The 26,117-nt window shown below is 65.2% G+C and overlaps 2 protein-coding genes and 1 long non-coding RNA gene across 12 annotated transcripts in view; 2 read left to right on the top strand and 1 right to left on the bottom strand.

The window, feature by feature from the left end:
- CACNA1S (calcium voltage-gated channel subunit alpha1 S) overlaps positions 1-18,115 on the top strand; it is a 36,020-nt gene extending 17,905 nt beyond the window's left edge. The window contains exons 17-45 of one of the 3 annotated variants that reach the window (XM_037070509.1): positions 71-150; positions 402-454; positions 783-912; positions 1,739-1,798; positions 2,922-3,028; positions 3,530-3,617; positions 3,869-3,976; positions 4,840-4,892; positions 5,161-5,307; positions 5,651-5,852; positions 6,175-6,333; positions 6,772-6,882; positions 7,497-7,580; positions 8,532-8,588; positions 9,314-9,442; positions 9,569-9,634; positions 10,058-10,149; positions 10,614-10,773; positions 11,675-11,802; positions 12,736-12,832; positions 13,091-13,193; positions 13,291-13,392; positions 13,644-13,768; positions 15,041-15,169; positions 15,636-15,886; positions 16,459-16,523; positions 17,191-17,282; positions 17,345-17,527; positions 17,667-18,115. In XM_037070509.1, coding sequence (XP_036926404.1) covers positions 71-150; positions 402-454; positions 783-912; positions 1,739-1,798; positions 2,922-3,028; positions 3,530-3,617; positions 3,869-3,976; positions 4,840-4,892; positions 5,161-5,307; positions 5,651-5,852; positions 6,175-6,333; positions 6,772-6,882; positions 7,497-7,580; positions 8,532-8,588; positions 9,314-9,442; positions 9,569-9,634; positions 10,058-10,149; positions 10,614-10,773; positions 11,675-11,802; positions 12,736-12,832; positions 13,091-13,193; positions 13,291-13,392; positions 13,644-13,768; positions 15,041-15,169; positions 15,636-15,886; positions 16,459-16,523; positions 17,191-17,282; positions 17,345-17,527; positions 17,667-17,918 — 3,413 coding nt within the window. In that variant the 3' untranslated portion in view covers positions 17,919-18,115. Of the gene's footprint in view, positions 1-70; positions 204-401; positions 455-782; positions 913-1,738; positions 1,799-2,921; positions 3,029-3,529; positions 3,618-3,868; positions 3,977-4,839; positions 4,893-5,160; positions 5,308-5,650; positions 5,853-6,174; positions 6,334-6,771; positions 6,883-7,496; positions 7,581-8,531; positions 8,589-9,313; positions 9,443-9,568; positions 9,635-10,057; positions 10,150-10,613; positions 10,774-11,674; positions 11,803-12,735; positions 12,833-13,090; positions 13,194-13,290; positions 13,393-13,643; positions 13,769-15,040; positions 15,170-15,635; positions 15,887-16,458; positions 16,524-17,190; positions 17,283-17,344; positions 17,528-17,666 lie in introns of all 3 variants that reach the window. The other 2 variants (XM_037070510.1, XM_037070508.1) reach the window with 2 other exon arrangements.
- A 4,284-nt stretch (positions 18,116-22,399) lies between these two features.
- LOC119003927 (uncharacterized) lies at positions 22,400-25,229 on the bottom strand. Of its 4 annotated transcripts, none has more exons than XR_005070080.1 (3): positions 25,083-25,229; positions 23,625-23,814; positions 22,400-22,805 (listed from the first exon to the last, which is right to left on the bottom strand). It is a non-coding gene; the product is annotated as an uncharacterized LOC119003927 (long non-coding RNA). The 4 variants fall into 4 exon arrangements; XR_005070079.1 differs by having other exon boundaries at positions 23,648-23,814; XR_005070081.1 differs by having other exon boundaries at positions 23,648-23,723.
- Positions 25,230-25,424: 195 nt separating this feature from the next.
- The window catches only part of KIF21B (kinesin family member 21B), a 33,761-nt gene continuing 33,068 nt past the window's right edge, over positions 25,425-26,117 (top strand). For all 5 annotated transcript variants that reach the window (XM_037070486.1, XM_037070485.1, XM_037070487.1 and 2 more), the window contains exon 1: positions 25,425-25,629. In XM_037070486.1, coding sequence (XP_036926381.1) covers positions 25,589-25,629 — 41 coding nt within the window. In that variant the 5' untranslated portion in view covers positions 25,425-25,588. The remainder of the gene's footprint in view (positions 25,630-26,117) is intronic.

The following is a 26,117-nucleotide window of genomic DNA, read 5'->3' as shown; positions in this document are numbered from 1 at the left end:
CCCCCTGGCCCCCAGCCTGTGAGCGTCTGAGACAGACGATGTGACAGCGAGGCCCCCCCCACCCCCACAGGGGACGACGAAGAAGATGAGCCCGAGATCCCGGTGAGCCCCCGGCCAAGGCCCCTGGCTGAGCTGCAGCTGAAAGAGAAGGCGGTGCCCATCCCGGAAGCCAGCTCCTTCTTCATCTTCAGTCCCACCAATAAGTGCGTGTCCCCTCGGCGGGCTGTGCCCGGTGACTCACAGGGCTCTGGGGGTGGGGGCTGTCCCCGGCTCTCCCAAGACCCCCATCTCCGGACTGCACCAGGAGAACCCACCCCTGGAGCTTGGGCTCTTGCGCCCTGCCTCGGGCACTGCAGCTGGGGGGGGGGGGGAAGGCCTCAGCCTCGCCCATCGCTGGNAAGGCGGTGCCCATCCCGGAAGCCAGCTCCTTCTTCATCTTCAGTCCCACCAATAAGTGCGTGTCCCCTCGGCGGGCTGTGCCCGGTGACTCACAGGGCTCTGGGGGTGGGGGCTGTCCCCGGCTCTCCCAAGACCCCCATCTCCGGACTGCACCAGGAGAACCCACCCCTGGAGCTTGGGCTCTTGCGCCCTGCCTCGGGCACTGCAGCTGGGCGGGGGGGAAGGCCTCAGCCTCGCCCATCGCTGACACCCAGTGTGGCCTGGGTGCCCTGGCTCTCTCTGGGGGTGGTTTTAGACAGGGCGTGCGTCCCCCCGCAGGACAGATCGGGTGAGGCCTGAGCGCCCAGCACCTCACGGCTCTCCTGGCCCTCCCGTCCCTGCAGGATCCGCGTCCTGTGTCACCGCATCGTCAACGCCACCTGGTTCACCAACTTCATCCTGCTCTTCATCATGCTCAGCAGCGCCGCGCTGGCCGCCGAGGACCCCATCCGGGCCGAGTCCATGAGGAACCAGGTGCTGGCGGCAGGCCGGCCCTCTGCCGGCCCGGCCTGCCCCGTCCCTCCCCCCGCTGCAGCCCTCAGCCAGCACACGCCTCCCTCTGGGGTGGGTGGCAGCTGCGTCCTCCCTGTGGCTATGGGCACCAGAGCTTCTTAGAGTTCAAGTCCCTCAGGGTAAAGATTACCCAGTCCACTCCTTCCGAACACCGTCGTCCCAGCACGAGACAGTCAGGCTCTCGTCATCTGGGCTGAATGATGATGGTGATGACAGTGATGGTGGTGGTGGTGATGGTGGTGATAATGGTGATGGTGGTGATGGTGATGGTGATGGTGGTGATGGTGGTGGTGGTGGTGATGGTGGTGGTGGTGATGGTGGTGGTGGTGATGATGGTGATGGTGGTGGTGATGGTGGTGATGATGGTGGTGGTGATGGTGGCGGTGGTGATGGTGGTGGTGGTGATGATGGTGGTGATGATGGTGGTGATGGTGATGGTGATGATGGTGGTGGTGATGATGGTGGTGATGGTGGTGGTGATGGTGGTGATGATGGTGGTGATGGTGATGGTGGTGATGATGGTGGTGATGGTGGTGATGGTGGTGATGGTGATGGTGGTGGTGGTGGTGGTGGTGGTGATGGTGGTGGTGGTGGTGGTGGTGGTGATAATGGTGATGGTGATGGTGATGGTGGTGATGGTGGTGGTGGTGATGGTGGTGATGATGGTGGTGATGGTGATGGTGATGGTGGTGAGGATGGTGTTGGGGGTCATCGTGGTTTTGATGGTGACAATGACATCGTGGCTTCACCCTTCCGCTCACTGATCTTTCTCCTTCCCTGTCCCCAGATCCTGGGGTACTTTGACATTGGGTTCACCTCTGTGTTCACTGTGGAGATCATCCTGAAGGTCAGTGAAGGCCACGGCACGGCTTCAGCGTGGGCGTGGGGCATCTCTGGGTCAGGAAACCAGACCTGAAACAGCTCCAACTTCCTCATGTGTCACTCACTGGGGCTGGATGGCGGGGGCCAGGGAAAAGCCAGAAGATGGAGGGAGGCTGAGAAAGAGCCAGAAGCCAGGAGACGGGAAGGGGTTTCGGCTCACAGCCAGGGTGAGGGTTGAGCAGGTGGGCAGCCAGAGACGGGAATGCGGCCCACCTGCAGTCCGCATGCCTCTCAGCCGCACGGCCAAGCGTGTGCGGAGCCTCGGGGGTCTCCCCTGTGCTGAGGGCAGTGCCAGCAGGACAGCAGACCCTCGAAGCTGGGCCCCTTCCCAGACCTGCGTCACCAGTGGCCGAGAGGCCGCCCCTCCAGGCGGCCCCCGGGCGTTGCCCTGGGCGGGTTTTGAAGTTGGACAGGATTTCGTTAGGAAGGGAGAACAGGGGGCAGTCCAGGAGGCCTGCACGGTGGCAAGGGCGTTGTGGGGAGATGTCTGTGAGGGGCCCAGAGAGCGGCCCTTGCCGTGGGGAGATGCCTGCGTCTAGGGGTGGCCTGGTTCAGAGGCGGCCAGAGCAGGCCTCGGCCCCGTCAGACGTGAAGGGCAGAGCTGGCTGAGCAGAGGGCCTGGGAGGTCATCGAGAATTTGTGAAAGAAGCTGAGAGGCGCGCGAGGGAGGTGGCCAGGGACCCGAGGGCTGGAAAGAGAGAGGTCAGGGGCCTGGTGATGGTCTTCAAGTCCCTGAGGGTTTTCAGCCAACTCAGCCATCACGGGGCCGAAGGGACTTCTGGAGAAGCTTCTCGGGCAGAGGAGGAACCCTGTGGTGTCCTGCAGGAGAGGGGAGACCAGGGCTTCACTGCTCTGTAGCCCCACAGGGACAGAGCCAGAGCCCCCTCGACAGGATCCAGTATGGCTGCCCCAGAGCTGGGGTGGAAAACAGAACACACAGACCCCCCCCAACCCCCGACCCCTGGCCGCTCCGCCTCCTCGGAGCAGACCCAGGGGATCCAACCTCCAGCAGCCCCAGTCCGGCCCTCCCGGTCCGCTGCAGCCCCGGCCCCGCCGGCCCCAGCCAGGCGCTGCCTGTCTCCCCGCAGATGACGACCTACGGCGCCTTCCTGCACAAAGGCTCCTTCTGCCGCAACTACTTCAACCTCCTGGACCTGCTGGTGGTGGCCGTGTCCCTGGTGTCCATGCGGCTGGAGTAAGCGGAGGCCGGAGGGGGGCGCGTGGGTCCCTCTGCCCCCCCCCCGCCGCCGCCAGGGCCTGAGAATGGGAGTCATCCACTGGGGAGGGTGTCTCAGAGCCATCGATGGGGAGCCAGTCCCCTTGGGGTGTCACCACCTGGACTGAAGTCACAACGCCCTGTGGGCAGAGCCGCGAGCGGGAGACCAGGAGGGGACCAGAGAGGGGATCAGAGGGGAAGGCAGTCCCGGCAGCCCTTTGGGGAACCTGGCCCCACACTTGGGCTCCCAGTCTGACGAGGCGAACGAGCCTGCATCCCCCCCCGCCCCGCCCCCAGCCAGGAAGCCTGTTGTGTGCACGGACAGGAGAAGAGAACTCGGCCCCTGAGCGGGAGGCTGCGTTCCCTGAGGCTCCCACGCCCAGCCCCGGTGCAGGGGTGGGGGAGTGGGAGGCGCCACGAGGCCCAAGGGGAGGGGCGGCAGGGGCAGGGACTGACGCCCGCCCTCGGCCACCTGCCCAGGTCCAGCTCCATCTCCGTCGTGAAGATCCTGCGGGTGCTGCGCGTGCTGCGGCCCCTACGAGCCATCAACCGAGCCAAAGGGCTGAAGGTGGGGACCCTGGGTGGCCCCTGGGCGGGGAGGAGGAGGGGGTTGCAGGGCCGACTCTCCAGGGTCAGCTGGGCCCGTCCCGTCCCCCTCTGCCTGTCCTTGGGGGTGGCCGTGGGACTGGGCGACCATACCCCACGGACCTGCGGGCTGCAGCCAACTGGGGGCACGGGGGTGACGGTCCGGGGGTCCCTGTGGCCAGAATGGCAAGGGTGGGCGCTGCAACCTGGCCACATCGTGCCCCCCCACCGCAGCACGTGGTGCAGTGTGTGTTCGTGGCCATCCGCACCATCGGCAACATCGTCCTGGTCACCACGCTCCTGCAGTTCATCTTCGCCTGCATTGGGGTGCAGCTCTTCAAGGTGAGCCCGCCGGCCAGGGGCCAGCCCTCGGGCCAGGCCGCAGTGGCCCTTCCCCCCCAGCAAAGGAGCTCCAACGGAGAGGGCAGCTGTCCCCAAGGCGCCCTGCGCACCTGCTGTTGCCCAGGTTTCTGTGGTTCCCCCTCAGGAGGGGGTGTCCCCTGTACCTGCCGGGCCCTGCAGTGGCCCCTCCGTCACTCTCATCCACCCCCACCATGCCAGGCCTGCCTGACACACGCCCCCACCCAGCCCTGTAGCCCCACGCCCTCAGTCACCTGCGCTTCTGTGGCCCATGTGCCGCAGTCAGGTCCCGGTCATCCAGTCTCCCAGGAGCTTCTGCGGGTGGGGGTCTGTCTTCACTAGCTCATCGGGGAGCGGGGCCCACCCTGTCCTCAGCTCCACTCGAGGGGCCAGCCCTGCCGGGGTGTCCCTCCCACCGAGCACATCTCTGGAGCCCCCTGGCTTTGGGGTCGACAGCGCCCTGGCTCATCCTTCCGTGACCCAATCCTCTCCCTCCCCACGTGTCCTGTTTGCTACCACGAGGCAGAACCTCGGCCACGCTCAGTCACGTGATTGCCTTCACCCCCTCATCCCTCGAACCCAGACAGGGCTGTGTCTCTGGCTCAGGGCCTCGGCAGCAGGCTGAGGGCTCGTGAGCAAGGCCCTCCAGCCCGGCCTGGGGCCCGGAGCAGGCTGAGGGGTGGGCGACGGTGGAGGGGGACTGTTTGGGTCCTGGCCCCTGGTCTGGCCACGGATGGGAAGAAGACATAGGCTCCTCCTCCCAGACTGCCCGGCGCCCTTCCCCCCCATCCCCCTCGGCACTCCTGTTTCCATGACAATGCGTCTGTCCCTCCCTCCGGATGCAGGGCAAGTTCTTCTACTGTACTGACCTGTCCAAGATGACAGAGGAGGAATGCAGGTGTGTCATGTGGAGGGCCACCACACAGGGACATGTGTCAGGGGCCAGTGCCACTTCTGGCGGGGGGACCTGGGAGCAGAGCCCCTTGCCCAGGAGGGGTGCTCACAGAGGGGAGCCACTGATGAGGGAGGGAGGGCCCAGCGGGTCCCCTCTGGTCCCCTCTGGATGTCAGCTGCCTGCACACTCACTGCCCAGAGCCCAGAGGACATGGTGGGGGGGCAGCGCAGCCACGCCCGGTACAGTGACCACGGCCCCCGCCACGGCCCAGGGGCCACTACTACGTGTACAAGGACGGGGACCCCACGCAGATCGAGCTGCGCCCCCGCGAGTGGATGCACAGTGACTTCCACTTCGACAACGTGCTGTCCGCCATGATGTCCCTCTTCACCGTCTCCACCTTCGAGGGCTGGCCGCAGTGAGTGGGGGCCGGGCCGGGGCCCCGTGGCTGCTCCCAGGGGTGCTGGGGGCACTGGCTGGGGTGCTCTGCAGGACCGGTGGGCTGAGTGCTCACTCCGAACAGAGCTGAGCAGGGCCTCCGAGCAGACGCCCCCTGTCCCCCTCGGCCCAGGCCTCTCGGGTCCGTGAGGGCAGAGGGGACGCCCCACGGGAAGGCAAGGCCTGCTGTTCCCGGGTCTGTTCCGGCCTCCCCCACTTGACCCTGGCCCCTGTCCGGACACTCGCTCTTCACAAATCCCCCCCGAGGGGTGGAGCCCGCCTGGCCTGGCCAAGTCCCCAGCCCGCCCTGTCCCCGTGCCCAGGCTCCTGTACAGGGCCATCGACTCATACGAGGAGGACAAGGGTCCCGTCTACAACAACCGGGTGGAGATGGCCATCTTCTTCATCATCTACATCATCCTCATCGCCTTCTTCATGATGAACATCTTCGTGGGCTTCGTCATCGTCACCTTCCAGGAGCAAGGGGAGACAGAGTACAAGAACTGCGAGCTGAACAAGAACCAGGTGCCCCGAAGGGGCTGGGCCACCCCAGGTCCCCCACTCACCCCCCACCCCATCTCCACCCACCACTGCCGACGAGCTGGTGGGTGGGTCTCCTCATGGGCCCCTCGGGACGCCCCGAGTGGGGAGGCACATCAGGGCCCGGGCTGGACAGGAGCCACATTTGGAAAGGCCCAGGGTGACTCAGAGGGAGCCTTGGGGCCTCTGGGACTCTCCCCTCCTCGGCCCGGCAGGCCCCCCCGGCCCAGGCTCCTGGCTTGCAGGTGGTGGGGGCGTGAGGAGCGGCCACCCCCTCCTGCTGACGCCCCGCTGTGTCCCGTCCCAGCGCCAGTGTGTGCAGTACGCCCTGAAGGCCCGCCCTCTCAAGTGCTACATCCCCAAGAACCCGTACCAGTACCAGGTGTGGTACGTGGTCACCTCCTCCTACTTCGAGTACCTGATGTTTGCCCTCATCATGCTCAACACCATCTGCCTGGGCATGCAGGTGAGGGCCCGGGGCACTGGGACGGCCAGCTTTGGGGGGGGGGACAGGGGCCAGGCCACCCCACCCCCGTCCACTTTTCCTGGCACCTGCTGGGTGGGGTGGAGAAGTGAACTGGACCCAGGCCCAGGGGTTCATGGGCAGTCAGTTTTGTGGGTGTGGAGTGTGGGGGAGGGGGGAGGGGGGAGGGGGGAGGAAGTGCGCTCTCTCTGCCTTGGTTCCGCGGCTGTGCGTCTCGGGGGTCGCGTGGGCTGCGGTTTTGGCTCCGGGCCCAAGTCTGGGCGTAGTGGTCCCAGAATGGGTGTCTCCGGAGCTGGCATCCAGCCTTCAGTCAGCGTCTGATCTCTCAAGCCCGGGGCGATAGGGCCCCCTCCCCCGCCCAAGGACAGGGTGATGAGGCATCCCCCCCTCCCCAGCCGCCCTGTGCCCCTCCCCCCACAGCACTACAACCAGTCAGAGCAGATGAACCACATCTCAGACATCCTCAACGTGGCCTTCACCTTCATCTTCACGCTGGAGATGCTGCTCAAACTCGTGGCCTTCAAGGCCAGGGTGAGTGCCAGGTCTCGGGGTCCCAGGAGTGGGTGAGGCCTGGCGGGGGGGCCTCCTGGTGGCCTGCCCCCCACTCCACCGCCTCGTTCTACAGAGGGCTCTTCGCCCCCCTCCCGAGCCGCTCACCCCTGGGGCCACGTCTTCCTGCAGAGCAGGGCAGGCAGGCAAGTCCGGCTGCAGAGCTGGCCCAGGACCTGGTGGGCGCTGGCTGCCCCTCCCAAGCTTCTGAGGACTCAGCTCAGGGCCAGGTCCTTGTGGTGGCCTGGGTTCCCGAGTCCACTGCCCCATGTCCAGCCCAGCTGCCCCTGTCAGGACTGCGCTGTCCCACCCAAGGCTTCGAGGGGGACAGGGGGAAGTCCTCCCCGTCTGCACCCCAAATCCTGAGCTCCCGACCACGCTTTCCCCACTGGACACATTATGCTCTGGAGGAAACGAGGGGCCAAAGGCAGAAGGCGTGGGAGCGGGGGTCTCATGGGAGCCCCAGGGGAAAGGGGAGCGTCCTGGGCCTGGCCCAGGTCCGCTGTCCCGTGGCTGGCCGGGACCTCCACCTCCTGCTGGCCCCCAGAGCCCCTCGTCAGAGTGCTCATCCCGATTCCCGTCCGCCGCCCTCCCAGGGCTACTTCGGGGACCCCTGGAACGTGTTCGACTTTCTGATCGTCGTCGGCAGCATCATTGACGTGATCCTCAGCGAGATCGACGTGAGTGTCAGGGGGCGGGGCCATCGGGGGTGGGGCCGGCGCTCATTCCGCAAACCGATGTGCGCGCAGACACAGCGGACAAAAAAAAGTTCCAGTTGGATTTGATTTTCACTGTGATTCAGCGACTGAGCCTGGTGGCCACTGCGCAGGCAGCGCAAAAGGCCGCTGTCACTCTGGCTGCCTATTAGGACCACTCGGGGTGAATGTGTGCCCCGAAGCCAGGCCCCTCCCCCAGAGGCCTGGCTGGGGGACCCAGCGAAGGGATGTGGTTTTCAGTGTTCCGTGTGGTTCTGATGCAGGGTCAGGGTCGAAGCCCGTAGTCCAGGGCAGAGGTGCCCTAGAGAATGCGGGGGTGGGGGGGGTGGCGGTGGGAGGGCAGGGACCAGCCCACTCGTAAACAGCGGGAACATAAAGCAAGGACCCTCCCATCCCAGGACCCCAGAACAGGCTGCCCCTGACAGGTGGCCAAAGGAGAAGCCGGGCATAAACAGGAGCAAAGCAGCCCTCCCACCCCCCACCTGCTCAGCAAGAGCCCAGGCACAGCTGGAGGCCACCAGCCTCAGCCAAGCCAGGGCAGGTGCATCTGCTCTGGGGTCGCCCCCACCCCCAATTCTGTCCCTGACGGGGTGGGGGGCGTTTTCTCACTCATGCTGGTGGGCAGGCACTCTCCAAAGCCCCCAGTGTCACCGGAGCCAGAGCCCAAGCGCCTGGTCCGCTGCAGGTGCACCTGGAGATGAGAAGGGGCCTGGGGGCCAGTCTCCCCCCCGTCCCAGCTTCCCGCCCCAGCCTGCGGCCACCCTACCCCCGCTTCGTCCTGACGCCCTGCACGGGCAGCCCCTTGGGTCTCCGTCCCTGCCTCCCTGTCTTTTTCTCTCCTTAACCGATCTTGCATCCGTCCTCTCTGACACCGCCCCCCCCCACTGTGTCCCCCCCTCCTCGTCTCTTCCGCAGACCTTCCTGGCCTCCAGCGGGGGACTGTACTGCCTCGGCGGCGGCTGCGGGAACGTTGTAATTCCGGGCTGCAGCTTGCATGCCAGGCCGGGCCGCGTGGTGCATGGGCTCCAGCATTCAGCACTCCCTTCCCCAGAGCAGCGCCCCCCACACCCTAGGGTCCAGGGCAGGGTGGGGGTGGGGCTCTGCGGCAGGCGGGGCATGGACAGAGAAGCTTTCTGAGAGCCCTGGGGGGGGGCAAAGGGCTCCCCCAGAGGGGTCTGCGATGCCGGTGGGCACAGGAGCTCAGAGTCACGTCTCAAACGCAAAGCCTTTGAGGACTCAGGGAGCTGGGCGGGGCCTCTCCCCTTCCAAGGTTGGCACATGACGCTGTCAGCTGTCATGGGGACAGCTCAGTGAGTGAACACTGGGGACGCTCTGCACTGGGACGGCCCTGGGTGGGGTCTGGGACAGGAGAGCTGCAAGGTGCTCCGCTCAGCGGCAGCTTGGAGGGAAGGGGAGATGAGGCAGGCGCTGGGCCTGGCCACAGCCTGCCCTGGGCCAGAGGCCCTGTGGACCCTCCTGCGGGGACTCACCACAGGGGGGCGCTCTACGCCCACCGCCCTCCTCCCAGCCCAACAAGCCCAGAGCCCTGAAGCCCCGAGCCCAGGAAGGTTCAGCAGAGGGCGCCGCGAGGGCCACGTGCCCCTCCAGGACACCTTCCCCTTCTGCCTTGCCTGCCCTGCCCCCAACCCTTTGGAGGTGCCATTCCCAGACTGACCTCTGGGGCCGCTGCCCCGCAGGACCCCGACGAGAGCGCCCGCATCTCCAGCGCCTTCTTCCGCCTGTTCCGGGTCATGAGGCTGATCAAGCTGCTGAGCCGGGCAGAGGGCGTGCGGACCCTGCTGTGGACGTTCATCAAGTCTTTCCAGGTGTGTGTGCCTGGCCCTCCCAGCCAGGGTGCCATCAGGGGGACCCGGGGACCCTGGGGACCCGAGGGAGCCCGTCACAGACGGCGGGGGGCAGGGGGAGCCTCACGCTGCCGGCCCCTCCCGCAGGCCCTACCCTACGTGGCTCTGCTCATAGTGATGCTGTTCTTCATCTACGCCGTGATCGGCATGCAGGTGAGCGGGGCGCCGTGGGCCCTGCGTGGGGCTGACCTCGCCCTCCTGCCTGGCTCCCCCAGCAGCCCCGTGGACCCTGGTGGCTGCAGCAGGAGTCAGGGGACACCATCCTGCCATCCCAGGGGCCCGACTCCGTCCCTAAGGCCTATTAGAGGCCCAGGGGGGTCCCATCCCACCTCCCCAGAGAGCCCTGCCTGGGCCTGCCCGTTCTCAAAGCCCACGTCAGCTCCCGGTTAAGAAGGCTTGTCCACCCCCTGCTTCTCCGGGGCTTGATGGGAAGAGCCTCACGCAACCTCGTGAGCAGGCCGGGCGTCCGGAAGGGAAAGGGCTTCGGGGGAGCGCAGGGAAGACGGGGGCAGGGTGGGTGGGGAGGGCAGTGTGCAGACCCCGTCGGGGCCCCCAGGCAGCCCATGTGGTCTGCAGATGTTCGGGAAGATCGCACTGGTGGACGGGACCCCGATCAACCGGAACAACAACTTCCAGACCTTCCCTCAGGCTGTGTTGCTGCTCTTCAGGCAGGCCCCCGCCCCCCGACCCCAGGGCCTTTGCACGGAGCGGGCCAGCTGCCAGGGCGGCCTGCGTGGCCACGCTGGGCCCTGCGCTCAGAGCCCCAGGCTCCCCTGGCCCCGTCTCGTCCCCCTGCGCCCCACGTGGGATGTAGCTGGGCCTGACTGCAGGGGAGCTGTCCCCTGGTCTCACTCCAGGAGCAGGAGACAGAGGGTTGGGGCAGTGAGTCCTGGACGACCTTTGACCCTGCCTCCTCTCAGTCGGCCCCCTCCCAGTGACACGAATCACGGGTTGGTTTGGCGCCTCCGTCCCAGAAAGCCCTCTTCTGTCACTTCACTCCCACTCTGCTGCCCCAGTCGGCAGAGCAGGGGGAGGGCAGCGTAGAGGGGAGGCTGAGGCCCAGGCTGCAATGGACCTCCCGGCTTGGGGCCAGCCCAGGCGCGGCGGGGCCCACAGGAGCGCCCCTTTCCAGGTGTGCAACGGGGGAGGCGTGGCAGGAGGTCCTGCTGGCCAGCAGCTACGGCCAGCTGTGTGACCCGGAGTCCGAGTACGCGCCGGGCGAGGAGCAGTCCTGCGGCACCAACTTCGCCTACTACTACTTCATCAGCTTCTACATGCTCTGTGCCTTCCTGGTGAGCACGGCCGCCGCCCGGCCGCTGTCCGGGCCAGCAGGGGCGCTGCCTGGGCCTCCTGGCTGGCTNCTCCCGGCCTGGGGCCAGCCCAGGCGCGGCGGGGCCCACAGGAGCGCCCCTTTCCAGGTGTGCAACGGGGGAGGCGTGGCAGGAGGTCCTGCTGGCCAGCAGCTACGGCCAGCTGTGTGACCCGGAGTCCGAGTACGCGCCGGGCGAGGAGCAGTCCTGTGGCACCAACTTTGCCTACTACTACTTCATCAGCTTCTACATGCTCTGTGCCTTCCTGGTGAGCGTGGCTGCCGCCCGGCCGCTGTCCCGGCCAGCTGGGGCGCTGCCTGGGCCTCCTGGCTGGCTCTGGTCATCTGGGTGCGGCTCGGTCTCCTGCCCGCCCTCCTGTCCCAGAGGGGTGCGAAAAGGTTCTACTTTTCTGTGAGTTAGCAATGAAAAGAGGGGAACGAGCTTCCGCCCTTGCTCCTTCACTCTGTTTTCTTTCCTGAATTCAATCAGAACTCTGTGTGAGCACCTCCCCTGGACCAGGCCTTGGGCAAACAGGGCACCAGGCCAGCAGTCATGTGTCAACACACCCTGCAATTCCAGGGGAGCCCCCACCCCCGTATACGCAGAAAAACCCGGTGTGGGATCGGGGTGGGGTCCCGTGAGGGCTCCTGGGCGGGGACACTGTGTGCTGGGTGTGGGGGCTAGGGCCGGCACCCAGCCCCAGGCGGAGACGCTGTCTGGGTCTGAGCTCAGGGGCACAGCTGCTCCTGTGGGGGCTGTGGGTCACCCAGAAGGGCCCAGGCAGGGAGACACTGCGGGCCCCACAGGCAGCAGACGCCCCAGCCCCCACCCCCTCCCTGTGCCCCCTGCCTTCCGCACTGGAAGACCCCTGACCCTCCCACAGATCATCAACCTCTTTGTGGCCGTCATCATGGACAACTTCGACTACCTGACGCGGGACTGGTCCATCTTGGGCCCCCACCACCTGGACGAGTTCAAGGCCATCTGGGCTGAGTACGACCCTGAGGCCACGTGAGTCCTGTCTGCAGACCCCTGCTGGGCCTTCCCCTCACGCCATCAGCCCTCCATCCGGGGCCCCGTCTTGGGGTCCACCAGGGAGGCACTGTCCAGGTCACTGGGAACGAGCCGCTGCCTCTCCCTCCAACTCCAAGGCCCCAGCTCAGAGAACCGCAGTTTCCCAGGGTCGGAAGGGACCCCACCGCACCCCAACCCCTCCAGGGCAGGGACCACCTTGGCTTTATTGGGAAATGGTTGCCCAGTTTCTGCGAAGTTGCTTCTAGGAGCGGACCACTCGGTGCCCCACCAGGCTACTCAGAGTGTGGTCATCTCACCCACAGCTTCGCCCTGGATAAAAACTCAGAGCCCCTGCCCCCCTCACCCAATGGGTCAGAATCCGCATTGCCCCTAACCCACCCTGGAGGTCCCCAGGCACTGCCACCTCTCCACAGTCTTACCAAACCAGCCACAGGCTCCTATTTCAGGACTGCTTCCAGCCGCCAGGCACCGTGCTAACCACTGCACGTATTGCCTCATTTCATTCTCACAGCCACCGAGGAGACAGGTTGTAGGTGGGCTCACACCTGCCCTGACCCCTACCCTCTACTTCCAGTAATACAGCCCAGGGGCCCCCAGCCAGCTTGACTGGAACCCAAGGGAGGCCCCGCCATGGGAGAATACGGTCCAGATCCCAGGACTGGGGGGAACTCTGGCCCCTACCTGCCCCCAGAAGAGACCCGTTCCTCCTGGTGGGCGGCTGTGAACCCAAACATTCTCTTCTTTAAGAAGAGACTGGCTCCTGCCTGCTACTCGTGACTGCACTTGGGAAGCATCCCCCACGCCTCCCCACCCACCCCCGTCTCTGGCTCTCTTCCCTGGGCCGTTCTCTGAGCAGGGAGGGCAGTGGGGTGAGGGGGGGCTGCCAGGTTCACGGCCGCACCCCTGCAGGGGCAGAATCAAGCACCTGGACGTGGTGACCCTGCTGCGGAGGATCCAGCCCCCGCTGGGCTTCGGGAAGTTCTGCCCGCACCGGGTGGCATGTAAGGTAACCAGAGCTGCCAGAGAGGGGCCATGGGGACAGGAGGGGCACGGGTCCGGGGCGGGGAAGCGGGTGTCACTTCAGAGCAGTCGTCTGCTGGGCCCTTGCATCTCTCTCTGAGGACCTGCGGTGGGACAAAGTCCCCCCATTTACCCTTCCAGCCCTCATGAGGGAGTCCTGGCCAGGCCAGCCCACCCCGCCTGGCCTGGGACCCCACCTGGCCCGGTCCCCCCTCAGCCGCAAGCCCCCCTTCTCCCCACACAGCGGCTCGTGGGCATGAACATGCCCCTGAACAGCGATGGCACGGTCACCTTCAACGCCACGCTCTTCGCCCTGGTCCGCACGGCCCTCAAGATCAAGACGGAAGGTGAGGGACGGGCAGAGCCCTGGGTGGCTTGGTCAGGTGCAGCTGGCTTGGCCTGGGTGACGTTGGGGTGACACCTGTGCCCACCCCCTGTCCCCAGGTAACTTCGAGCAGGCCAACGAGGAGCTGAGGGCCATCATCAAGAAGATCTGGAAGAGAACGAGCATGAAGCTTCTGGACCAGGTCATCCCGCCCATAGGAGGTGCGCCCGGTTCTGGGGGCGCAGACCCCAGGGGCAGCTCGGGGCCCCGGGGGCGTCTGGGAACGGCCCAGACCCCCCCCAAATGCCTCCTATAGACCCCAGGGCGGCCACCTGGGCATGCAGCACCTGGGGGTGGAAACAGTCCCTGACCGGGTCAGCGAGAGGGGGCCTGGGCTCCAGCCCGGTCCCGGCCCGGGGGCTCCACCCGGCTCTCGTGGGCCTCAGGACGGCGCTTGTGGTCCCCTCTGCAGACGACGAGGTGACGGTGGGCAAGTTCTACGCCACGTTCCTCATCCAGGAGCACTTCCGCAAGTTCATGAAGCGCCAGGAGGAGTACTACGGGTACCGGCCCAAGAAGGACTCGGTGCAGATCCAGGCAAGCCCCGCCCCTTTCCGCGTCCTCCGGGCGAGTGACCGAGGCGCAGGGGGGACCCGGGGACCAGGACCCGTAAGGAAAGGCAAGGAGGGGTCTCGGTGGCCCTCGCCAGAAGACGGCCCGACCTCGAGGGAAGAACCGGGAGCGCTTCCGTCTCTGGAAGACAGGACCTAAGGCCACGAGGCCGTTCAGAGGAGGGGTCAGAGGTCAATCAGAGCCACGGTCTGCGGAGCAGGCCCCTCTCCCAGGACGCGGTTAAAATGAGCCCCGGGCGTGCAAAGCCGTGGACAACTGTGTGTCAGCTCCTCTGTCCTTTATTTCTGTTTTTTTTTGGGTGTTAATTATAATGCACATGATTGATGAATTCACAAATAGACACGCCCGTGGGCTGTGTGTTCAGAAATTTATTCCCATCGCAATTTTTAGCTTGAAACAACCTCACCACTGAGAAAGTGCCATGTGTAACACGAGAACCTTTTGAGACTAATTCCCCGCATGAGGTTCTACCAGCCCAGCGCAGGGCACCTTAAGGCCGGTTTTCTGCAAACGAGGGCGTTCTCTCACGTATCCCTCCGCCGAGCCGCAGCGCCACCACCGAAACCGTGAAGTGGACGCGGCAGGTGGCCAGGCCGTGCGAGTGCACCCACGAGCCCACGGGGCCCTTCCTCGCAGAAGGGCCCGACCCGGGAACCCCACTGCCTTCGGTGCTCCTGTCTCTTCAGTCCCGTCCGTCTGGAGCCTGTCCTGGGCCTTCGCTTGGCCTGACCTGGACACTGCGAAGCTTGCAGGACTGGATATCCCTCCGTTTGGGTCTGGGGGATGTCCCCTCATGATAGGTTTAGGACGCGCCTCTAGGGCACGAATGTCACGGAAGTGATGCTGTGTCCCCACTGCAAACTGTCAGGGACACCAATCTGCATGCATCCTGTGGTTGGTAATAGGAACTTTGATCAGCTCAAAAAATTATATTAATGGCACGTGCAATCGAAAGAGGTTGTTTGTCTAGAAGACCGTGCCGAACACAAAGGGATGTCACCCTGCAGGCCTGGGGGGCTGTGAAACCCTCCACAAGGTCGGGAGGAGAGTCCTCCGGGGCCGGGAGGGGTGGAACTGTCCCAGAGGCCTCACAGAGCCTGGACAGTGCAGGGGCCGGAGAGGGGCCCCGAGCTGAGGCCCTGGTGGCAAGGACTGGAGGGGAGGGAGGCTGTGCGTGGACTGCAGACTTGTCCCTACTCCTGCACTGAGGGCTACTGGGTCTCCCCTCCCCCCCAGGCTGGACTGCGGACCATCGAGGAGGAAGCCGCGCCCGAGATCCGCCGGACCATCTCTGGAGACCTGACCGCGGAGGAGGAGCTGGAGAGAGCCATGGTGGAGGCCGCCATGGAGGAAGGGATATTCCGGGTGGGCGGGGCAGGGCAGCCTCACATCACAGGAGGGAGGGCTGGGAACCTGGCTGGGCAGGAGGGGACGCGGAAGCAGAAGGCCCTCCCCTCACCCACATCGCTGGGGACTCGGAATCGGTGACCCAACCTCCTCGACTGAGGAGTCTAATACAACACACCCTGTCCCACCCACCGAGCCTCACACTTTCCTCCCTGTCCCGACCTGAGCCAACCCCCTCCTCTCTCCCAAGCCCTCTGGTTTCAGTCAGGGTCCTGCAGCCTCAGCCCTGTCTCACGTTCCTGTGACACTGCAGAGCGAGTCTGTCCCCAAGGACCACCTGGTTAAACCTTCCCGGGGTTTTGGTGATGAGATGGTGGCCCAGGGAGAGGCCCTGAGTTGCTCCATGTCACTTAGCAAGCTGGTTCTGCCCCCAGTCTCCCCCCACCCCTGCTCTCAGCCCCTCCTCTCTCCTCCCTGCCCCTAGAGGACCGGAGGCCTGTTCGGCCACACGGACAACTTCCTGGACAGGCCCAACTCCCTGGCCCCGGTCCTGGCCAACCAGAGACCCCTGCAGTTCTCCGAGATAGAGATGGAGGAGCTGGAGTCTCCTGTCTTCTTGGAGGACTTCCCCCAGAGTCCCAGAGCCAACCCGCTGGCTCGCGCCAACATTAACAATGCCAACGCCAATGCCGCCACCGGCAACGGCCACAGCGGCAGCCGCCGGGTGTTTGCCAGGTAGTGGCAGCTCCTGCCAGTAGGGGTACTGGGGTGGGGCTGGGAGGGCCCGGTCTGCAGAGGCTCCCGTGGCCAGCAGGGGGCAGCGGCGTGCGCGCGTTCGCCGCAGGATGCCTTTGCTAGCCGCACCTGGAGCAGGGAAAGGGGCCCAGGCCTGCAGGACAGATTGGGTCTGAAGGAGGGGCGTCAGCAGCACACACACACAACGCTGTGAATGGCGGAGGGCCGGTCCTGGGGGTGGGGCTCAGGGAGAGCCCGCGGTGCTGGGTGGCTCCCCTCCCACTGCCCCAAACCTGTGGCCACTGGGGTGTCCAGAAAACAGCAGGAGCAGGGATAACTGTCCCAGCGCAGGCACTGGGCTTCACGTGGAGCTTCTGCTCCAGACAGGCGGCCAGGCACCGAGGTCTCCGGCCTAGAAAGGCACCCCCAGGGAATGGGGTGGAGGCTGCTGCGAGGACAGGGCTGGGTGGGACTCTGACAGAGAAGGACGTGGGGGCTGCAGCGGGCAGGAGGGCAGGCGGCCCTGCTGCCCGCCTCAGTTCCCCGGTTCCCCGGCCTTGCCTCCCCTTCAGTGTCCACTGTGAAAGGGAGTTCCCCAGAGAAGCAGAGCCCACCGCCGCCACTCCTGCAGCCCCAGGTCAGTGTCTCCTGCACTTGGACGCTGAGCTCTCTCAGGCTGCTGAGCCCTGGGCACTGGGGCACCCAGCTGGGAGCCCGGCGGGGTGGCCTGGTGTCATGGAAGCCAGCCGGGCCCCGGGTGGGAGAGCTGACGGAGGACAAGGGTACCATCCAGGTGGCTGAGTGAGGCGGGCGGGGGTGTGCATGCACCGAAAGGGTCCCTGGCCAGCGTGCCGGGAAACACACCCCTGAGGACCACCATGGACACGCTGACACCCAGGCTCTGGGTCCCACAGCAGATGGTCCGCAGTCTCCCAGCAGGCCCTGCAGCACCGTGTGTGACCGCAGCGACCCCGAGGGAGCTCCATGCAGATGTGGGAGCTCGCCCTCCTCCACCACTGGCATGTGCATGAGCACACACTCACACTCACTCACTCATGAGCACACACACCCACTTGGCCGGAGCTGCTCAGGCTCTGGCCTGACCCCTCCCCCCCCCACAGGAGAGACCGCCCATACAGTGGGGGTTGAAGGGTGCACTGCGTCCTGCTGGCCTGGAGTGCTTGCCCCCAGTGCATGTCCACCCTCCAGGATGCCCTTCCCAGGCCCCGGATCTCAGAGTGTGGCCCACTGGCCAGGTGGGGGTCTGTTGACAACTGCCCCGCCCTCCCCCATCTCACCCACAGCGAGGCACAGCAAGTCCTGTGAGGGGAAGCGGACAGGACAGCTGACCCGGGGAGCCACACCTGGAGCCCAGGCCCCTCCTGCCTCCTGCCAGGTACCACAGGGCCTGGGTCTTGGCCAAGGGGCTGGGGTTTCGCTGGGTTCCAGTGGCCCCAGCGTCCTCTTGGGGTCTTTGCCTTTGTGCCTTTGGAACAGAGCCCCAGGGCAGAGTCCCTCATGCCTGAGGCGAGGAGGAGCCCCCCACCAGGGTCTCTGCCAGAGGAAGCCCCCCACAGCAGTAGGGCCCCCGAGAGTCCCCCCAGGTGCCAAGCTCCAGCCACTGCCCGACTGATCCAAGAGGTGAGGCCGGGCCACAGGCCACACGCAGGGCTGGCCAGGGGACAGCCTGGGGCTTGGCGGGGGTGGGGGGTGGGGTGGGGAGGGTGGGGGGGTGGGCCTCCAGGGCAGATCCCCAGCCGACCTGCCTCTCCTCCCACAGGCTCTGCTCCGAGGAGGCCTGGACTCCTTGGCAGCTGACGCCGGCTTCGTCCAGGTGACAGGCCAGGCCCTGGCGGAGGCCTGCCAGATGGAACCAGAGGAAGTGGAGGTGGCAGCCACGGAGCTGTTGCGGAGACGAGAGGCCTCCGAGGACTCAGCCAGCGCCCTGGGGTCCCCGAGCCTCCGGTGCTCCCTGGGCAGCCTCAGCCAGACTCAAGGCTCCCAGGAGACCCTCCTTCCCCGTAGGCCGTGAGCCAGGGTGGGGATCGATGCTGGAGTGGAGACCACCTCCCTGTCTCCTCCGAGTGAATGAGTGATGGGGGTGGGGGCCACAGCAGACAGCCAGAGGGGAGGAGCCAGCCAGCCCCCAGAGGCGGAAGTACAGGGAAACCCAGTGGGTGTGGCACATCCCCCACCCGCAGCCAGACATTAAAGTCTCCAGGCCTGTGATACGGGCACCTGGCTTCTGCTTGTCACCTGTTCGTTCGGACTTCCCCAGGAGCCCTCCAGGTGGCCCAGGGCCTGGGGAGGCCAGGGGAGCCACCTGGACTGTCATTTTGCATGCGCCCAGCAGCCCCACCTCCAGCTGTCCCCGCGGCCCCACTTCTGAGTCCTGGCCGTGTCCCATGGGCCAGAGTTTGCTGCTAGCCCAGGCCTCGAAGCCCCAGCTGTGCCTCTTTGTGGCCTCAGATATCGACAGGCTCCAGGGTCCCCGTGGTTGACCCTGAGTCACAACCAGTCACAGCAGCCACGGCTGACCAAGCACATGCCGAGCCCCAGCCGTGGGCGTGGCCCTGTGCCCACCATCCTCTTCCCAAAGCATCTGCCCGAACCACACCCATTTCGTGGCCCCCGCAGGCTGGGGAGGTGGGGAGGCACACGGAGGTGACGTGCTTGCCTGGTCACACAGCCGGCGGCGAGGGGCAGTGAGGCCACGTGTCCCGTCCCTCCTGTCCCCGGTGGGCCCTTCCCTCTCTGTTGCTCTCTCTTCTCTGCTCCCCTCCCTCCACGGAGCCCCTGGCTGTTGCCATGGTGACTGTACTCCCCTCCCCCAGCCTCCCAGCATAGCCGCAGGGCTCTTGGCTGCCCTCAGAGCAAGTGCCTGGACCAGGGGCTAAGTGGTCTGTGGGGTGGGGACAGCCGCCCCAGTTCCAGACACTGTCAGGGGTTCAGTCTGTCCTAGAGCACCCCTTCCTCTCTCCAGGGCACCCACATCCGGCCTTCTGTCTTGGAGGGCTGACCTCCAAGGCCTGGGCCTCCATCCAGGGTCTGGGGGAGAGGGGTAGGGAGCCAGAGGCTGAGTCTCGCCCCCTGGCTCTTTCTAACCTGGGCCGGAGCCCGTTGCAAACCCCGGCCCCCCAGTCCTGGTCTCTCTCTGCTTTGGTGCCTGCCCCCTACCCTGGAAGTTANGGCATAGCCCCAGGGCTCTTGGCTGCCCTTAGAGCAAGTGCCTGGACCAGGAGCTAAGTGGTCTGTGGGGTGGGGGAAGCCGCCCAGTTCCAGACACTGTCAGGGGTTCAGTCTGTCCTAGAGCACCCCTTCCTCTCTCCAGGGCACCCACATCCGGCCTTCTGTCTTGGAGGGCTGACCTCCAAGGCCTGGGCCTCCATCCAGGGTCGGGGGGAGAGGGGAAGGGAGCCAGAGGCTGAGTCTCGCCCCCTGGCTCTTTCTAACCTGGGCTGGAGCCCGTTGCAAACCCCGGCCCCCCAGTCCTGGTCTCTCTCTGCTTTGGTGCCTGCCCCCTACTCTGGAAGTTAGAGAGGAGGAAGAGCCCTCTCCACGCTTTTCTGCCTGCCCGCCAGTCCTGCCCCGGTGCTCCCCAGAAAGGCGTCCCCCCCGCCCCCCACCCCGTTCAGGGCACAAGTGTCCGGAAAGCTGGCTCCAGGAGAGGACACTGATCAGAGCTGGCACGGCCCCACCAGCTCCCTCTTCGGTCTCCAGCCCTGCCCCCCGCCTCCTCCAGTTTGTGAAGGTTAAATGCCCACGTTCTTGGGCCCTGCAGAGCCAGCCTGAGGCAGATGCCCTGTTAAAACCCAAGGAAGGGACCAGAGTACTGGCCACTCCGGGGCAGGGTCGCCATGTGTGCTGCCCTATCCAGAGGAAGGGACCCCCAGGGTGTTGCTGGGGCTGGGGGGACCCTGCTGGGGACTGCCTTCGAGGCCTCCGCCCTCCTTGTCCCCAGGCCTGTGGCTCCATCTCCTTTCGCGTCCACTCTCCTCCTCTCTGCTCTCTAATTCCCCACCACTGTCCCCCCTCTAGGGGACGGGGGACCCTCTAGAGGCTCACAGGCAGGACAGTGGGCTTGGCTGCCCTTGCTTGGGCCCGGACTCCTCCTAATTGCCCCAGTGACCCCAGGTGCCTCACCAGCGGCCCCGCACGTCTGCTTGAGCAAAGGAGTTGAAGCACATTGCCTTTTTAAAACCCCTTGGTTGAGTTATAATTAACAAGAAATGAGCAGCACATGTTCGAAGAGCGCAGTTCGGTTATTTCTGGAAAGTACCCCCCTCCGGAGCCGTCCCACCACCAAGATGTCTGGGTGCCTGGTGGTGCCCCGCCCTCTCCCCACCCCCTCACCGGGCAGCGACTGAGCTGCGCTCCGGGGCCGGACTGGCTTGTGTTTTCCAGACTTTTCTGCCAATGGAACCACACAGCTTGAGCTCTCGGGGGTCTGGCTTCCTTCAGCCGTGTAACTACCTTGAGGCTCATCCATGCCGTGTCCCGTGTGGAAAGTTCACTCCTGGTGGTCGCAGAACAGTGCTCCGTGGAGTGACAGGCCGGGTTAGCCCCTCCTCTGGGCGTGGACAGTTTGGAGCCACGGTCACAGAGCTGCGGTGAACCCCAAGGGCAAGCCCTCTTGGACCTCCGGAGCTGGCCTCGTGTCGGGATGGCCTGTGCGCCTCCTCGGCCCTGCCTGGCCAGACCCACCCCTCATCCTCCCCTGTGACCCAGCACCAGGGGAAACAGGAAACGAGCCTGCCCCGTTCAAACCGGCTCCGAAGCTCCTGAGGAGTGACCTTTGCTGTAACAGGGTGGTCCCTCTCCCGTCGTCCCGAGGCTGCTGTGAGCACCACGCCCAGCTCCACGAAGCGGTAGCTGTTACTAGTTTGTATGGGCCCCTCAGCAGCCCCACGGAAGCCCAAGTTGGCTTCGTCCAGGGTCTTGGAGCACCCGCCCAACCTTTGTGCAGTCCCATGTCACGGGGGAGGAACTGAGTCCCCAGGGAGAGACTGGACGAGGGCCAGTCTCCGAGTTGGGGGCTAACCCGGCAGTGCCCTCACGGCACCTCGGTGACCGTTTCCTAGGCAGGTGAGGGGCAGTGACCCTGGAACCCCCTGGCATTTTCCCAATGACTTCTCAGGGGTCCCTGACAGGCAGCCCCGCACAGCCGACCAGAAGGCTGCTTCATCGAAAGATGGCAACTCCGTAGTCAACGCGAGGGTGGACAAAGGGGCAGGTGGAGAGCCATCTGCCCACCTCTGTCTGCCCTGTGGGGCTCCAGGTGACCCAGGAGATCAGAACCAAAGGTGCTTCTGGTGTCCTCGACGGGCAGCTTTATATTGGCCAGAGACGGCCACATGGCCCCACCCACATTGGAGTGGGGACAGGCAGGCCTGCCTTGAGCCAGAAGGCAGAGAGTGGAACTATTTGGTGATCAGCACTAATGACCACTCCACCGGCCAAGTGGCCTCTGAGTCCATTTCCTCCCCTGCAGACTGGGGGCGACGGCAGCAGGCGTCTTGGGGGGCCTTGTGAGGGCTCAATGAGAAGACCTGTGCGGCTCCCATGGCCCAGGGCAGCACACGGGCAACGGAGGCAGAGTTCAGACGCCCCTGCAGACGGCCCCCCGTGAGGCTGTGACCTGGGACGTCATGTCCAGCAGGGGTCAGCAGGCCCAGGCTCCTTCCTGCCTCTGCAGACACCCAGCCTGGCCCTGGGCCCGCCCTAAGCGGTCAGCAGAGGCCAGGCCACTCCCTGTGAGTCGGCCCCTCCCATTTCCCCGGGATCGATGACCCCTCACGCCAGGCATCCTCTTGGTCGTCCCATGTCCCAGCCTCAACCACACTCACCCCTGAGACTTTCTACCCACCAGGGACCTCACCACGACAAAGTCACCCTTCTGTCCGATAGAGGAGGGGATGGGAGGTCCGTGGAATGTGAAGGGGACACAGCTGCTCTGCACCGGGTTCCTGGCCTGGCGACCTCACTTCCACTCCTGACGGTCCTGAGATGACACCAGTGTGGTCCTCACTCTGAGGACAGGGGACTGGCAGGCGGCGTAGTTCCATAACCTGCCCTGGGACACGTGGCAGGATCATTGCTGGAGTTTGCCCCTGGGTCTCTGTGACTGGCACCACCACCCTTGGCTTCGGGCTGTCCTTTGTTCTTACACGTTGACTTAGCCTTCATCCTAACAAGATAACCCCCCTGGCCCAGTCTCAGTGTTTACCTTCGGCCCCACCATGCTGCCGGGGGACTGCCCGGCTCTAGCACCCTGGGGACCCTGCTGCAGTCCCTGCTCAGCCCCTAGACTGCTGTGCAACCTGGACAAGTCTCTCTCCCTCTCTGGGCCTCGGGTTCTCCACCTGAAAGGGGAGGAGCAGAACTAGGTGACGACGGGGTCTTTCCCACTCAAGGGTGCTGTGACCCTGTCCTGCATCAGAGCCACTGCAGAGAAGGGTGGGTGAGGACTCGTGTTGGAGGTCATATGGAGAGCAACTTACCCCTCAGTAACACTCGAAACCAAAAATAGTTGTTTTTTTAAAGCCCGGCTGGGGAGTTTGAAATCCATAGCAGTCCTCTCCCCCCCCTGGCTATTTATAACAAATTCTGGTTTCCTCTCCGGCTAAGTCCTCCTCCTCTTTGAGAAGGGAAGTCGGCCTCAGCCTGCGCTGGAGCTAATCTCTGAGTCTGCCCGCCCCCCCCCCCCACAGACCCCCTCTGGGGCCCCGCTGGCAGGCAGATCTGGCTCTCTCTCCAGGTGGGCTCCGAAGGGCGCGGCCGGCCAGCTGCGGCGGGTCTCACACAGAGCAGAGCGCAGCCGTCGGGGCAGGGATGGGTGTTGGAACCCAAGGTCCAGAATGCTGGATTTTGAGGTCAAAGCTCAGGTGTCGTCAGCGAATGCCGATGCCTGGTTCCAGCCCTAGAGGTGAGGGGACAGAGCTCAGGGTCAGGCCACCCCTGGAGACATTTCTAGGGCCTAAGGGCATCTATCTCTTGGGGGTGTTGATTTGTCCCTGGAGGTCTGTGGCTAAGAGATCTGGGCCCCAAGTCACTGCTGAGTATTTTAACTACATAGCATGGAAGCTTCCTGCCCCGAGAGTGCCCCCCGCACCCCCCGTCCGGACTCCCAGCTGCCTGGCTGCCCACAGCTCCTGAGCAATGGAGACCCCAGAACCCTGGGGAAAGGGCCTCAGCTCAGGGCAAGAGGGGGGCCCAAACTCCTGTCCAGTTAGGGGCTCAGGGCCAAACACAGGGCAGTGACAGTGTGGGTGTGTTTGAGTGTGTATGTGTGCAAATGTGTGTGTGTGACTGTGCAAGTGTGTGAGTATATGGGTGAATGTATGTGTGTGCATGTTTCCCTCGGGCCAGGAGGACAGGGCTGGGGTGGGAGGGGGGGTGCGTGCAGGCAGCCGACTGGAGACACTTCGGGTTTGGGAAGGAGGACGGAAGGAAGCTAGGTGGAGGTGGGGTGGGAGCCAGTCGGAGAGGCCACGGTGGCTGGACAGAGGCTGCAGGCCAGCTGCAGGCTCCCTCTGGCCTTGCTGACCGGAATCTCCCAAGCTGCATTTAAGCCCCCCGTCTTGCCTCTGGCCACCCCCCAACCTCTTGACCCAGTTTCAGCCTCTCCTCGGAGCTGCAGTGCCCAGGAGTCGGGATTCGGGCCTCTAGCTGCCCTGCTGCTTCCCAGAGGCCTGGGAGTCCCTGCTGAGGGGCCAGCCTGGTGACCGGAGACCCTGACCTGGGAGAGTCCTGGGTCCCCACCTCCTGTGCCCCTGGCTCTGACATCCTGTGGCCTGGCTCCAGGGCAGTGGCTCCCGTGCATTTCCCAGCAGCAACGCTGCAAGTCAGAAAGGTCACCCATTCTCGGCAGGCCGGGGGGGCTTCCTGGAGGCAGGAAACCAGCGCCGGAGCCCAGAGAAGTCCAGAGGCTGGCGGGCACAGAGCGCCTCTGTGAGATGTGGCCTTGCCATCACCGAGGGGAAGGCTGCCCTTGCAGCAGAACCCTGGGCCTCGAGCCCCCGGCTCCCCCCTGGGGTCACCCCAGGGAGGGGCTCTGCAAGCACAGATCCTGGGTGAGACCCAGTCGCTCCTCTGCAAAACTGAGAGAGTGGTCAAGCGTCCCTCAGGAGGCTTTCAGGGCGAAGTGAGAGCGTGCCTGTGAAGCACCCTGTTCGTGTAGGGGGTTCCTAGACTGGGTCTCCTCCTCAGCCCCCCTTTTGGTGGATGGGTGGGGAGAGAATGCCCGGGATCTGACTCAACACTGATGGCCCCCCACACACTCTGGCAGGCGGGGCCTGCTAGCTCCAGAGATAGGCCTGCAGGTTCCAATGACACCCCCTGCCCTGCTGGTGGTGCTCCCGCTTGTCCCCAGGATGGGGGGCGGTGATTCGCCCTTGCAGTTGCCTTTGTTTTTGGTTTACGAAGGGGTCTGGGCTGCTGGCTGGCACAGGGGTCTACAGGCTGGGCGGGGAGGGAAGGGGAGGAGGAGGGCACCACCGGGGGCATCCGTGCCCAAATCGAGGACCTGGTTGCATCATCCCAGGGTGCTGCCAGAGGCTGGAGCCAGGCTCCGCGCCCTCCCCTCCTCCACAGAGCTCCCTGCACACCCGGAGCTGCAGCTGGGTCCTGGGCTTGGGCCCCTTCCAGGGAAGGGGGCCGGCTGCAGTGGCAGGCCCACGAATGGCCCCAGTGTTGGGCACCGGGAGGCATAGAGATGATGCGCGGTGCAGCAGGAGGGGAGACAGACTTCTCGCAGCTCCCGTCTCCTCCTTGTCCTCTGTGCCCACAGAAAGGCAGCTGTGCTCTCCCCCTGCCCCGGCCCCCTCGCCGCGCCCCCCCCCAGCCACCACCCAGGTGTCAGCTGAGTGCCCTCTTTGTTCCCTCCTGTCCCCAGGGCAGCTCAGGCCTCCCACATGGATGCCCAGCCCGCCCCCCAGGTCACAACAAGCGGAGTGTGGGGGCCCCCTGTGGGTCACAAAGGTCTGGCAGAAGGGCAGGGCACCTGGCCAGGGATTAACCAAAAGACAGGCTTTGTGATGCTGCAGGGTTGAGCTGAAGGGTAGGTCGAATATCCTTCAGTGAAGGTCGCAGATTCACTGGAATAGAGGGGGGCTTTCCTGGGGCTTTCACATACCAGGGGCTGGTCACTGTGCGTGCTGGGAAGGGAAGCTCTGGGCCTGGAGACCTGGGTTCTTACCCACGTTTAGCCACTGACTTGCTGTGACCTTGGGTAGTTCCCTTCTCTGGGTCCCAGTTTAGTCATTTACGAAACCGGGGTGCCCTCCAGGCCAAGGATCCAGCGCCGTCTGCTCGGCAAGCGTGGGTACTCTTCTGGGTCCGCCACTCCGCCAGCCCCCAGCACGCGGGGGTACGCGCGCCAAGAGCTCCTTTTAAAGACTCTAGCCCCGCCCCTGATGCTGACACAGGCCCTTGATTGGTCATCCATCCAGGGGGCGTGACTAGGGCGGGGTCTTGGCCTGAGCTCCGGGCGGGGCCTGGACAGGGCCGGCCCCCGCCCCCTTTGTCCGCGCCGCTGTGCGCGCGGGTGGCAGCGAGGTGGGCGGTGCGCTCAGGCGGGAGGTGTGTGTGCCGGTACCGCGCCGTACCCCCTGCGGTGCCCGCTCTGGCCACCACCGCAGCCTGGGGCATTGGCCCCGGGACCCCTGCCCCTGATCCACGCCCAGACCCTGGAGCCCCAGGGCCATGGCCGGCCAAGGGGACTGCTGCGTCAAGGTGGCCGTCAGGTAGGGGACTGCGGGCGCGAGGGGCTCGGGCTTTGTGTCGCGTGGCCATAGGGCCGCCAGGTCCGGAGCCTGCACGCCCGAAGGAAGGGCCGCGTGGACCCGCGGGCTGTTGGAAGGTGGCTTTGTTTGGGTGGTAATTTCGGGCCCCTCTTGGGAGCCCTTAATAATCAGAAAATCGAATAAACAAGGAAATCCGGTATTTCACACCCAGCCCTGGTCCAGGCGGAGAGTCTGTGTGTTTCCTCTTCGCCTCCCCACAGGGCTGCTGTCTCATATCGGGTTGTTGGGGGGAAATTTCCCCTCATCTACCCTAGCAGGCTGGTTTTGCCTTGGGTCCCGCCCAGCTGGCAGCATCCCCCTAGCCCACCAGCCTGCAGACAAAGATCAGTGCAGGGCTGGGATGGCCCCTGCTTCGGCTGGGAGGCAGAGGAGCCTGCTGGCTCTGTCCCAAGCAGACAGGGGGGCTGGGGACAGAGGAAGAGAGGTCC

Source organism: Sturnira hondurensis, unplaced genomic scaffold (genome assembly GCF_014824575.4).
Source record: "Sturnira hondurensis isolate 20B ecotype Veracruz unplaced genomic scaffold, ASM1482457v3 Scaffold0018805, whole genome shotgun sequence".
In the NCBI taxonomy this organism is placed as follows: Eukaryota; Metazoa; Chordata; class Mammalia; order Chiroptera; family Phyllostomidae; genus Sturnira; species Sturnira hondurensis.
This window is presented reverse-complemented; position numbering and strand designations above follow the sequence as displayed.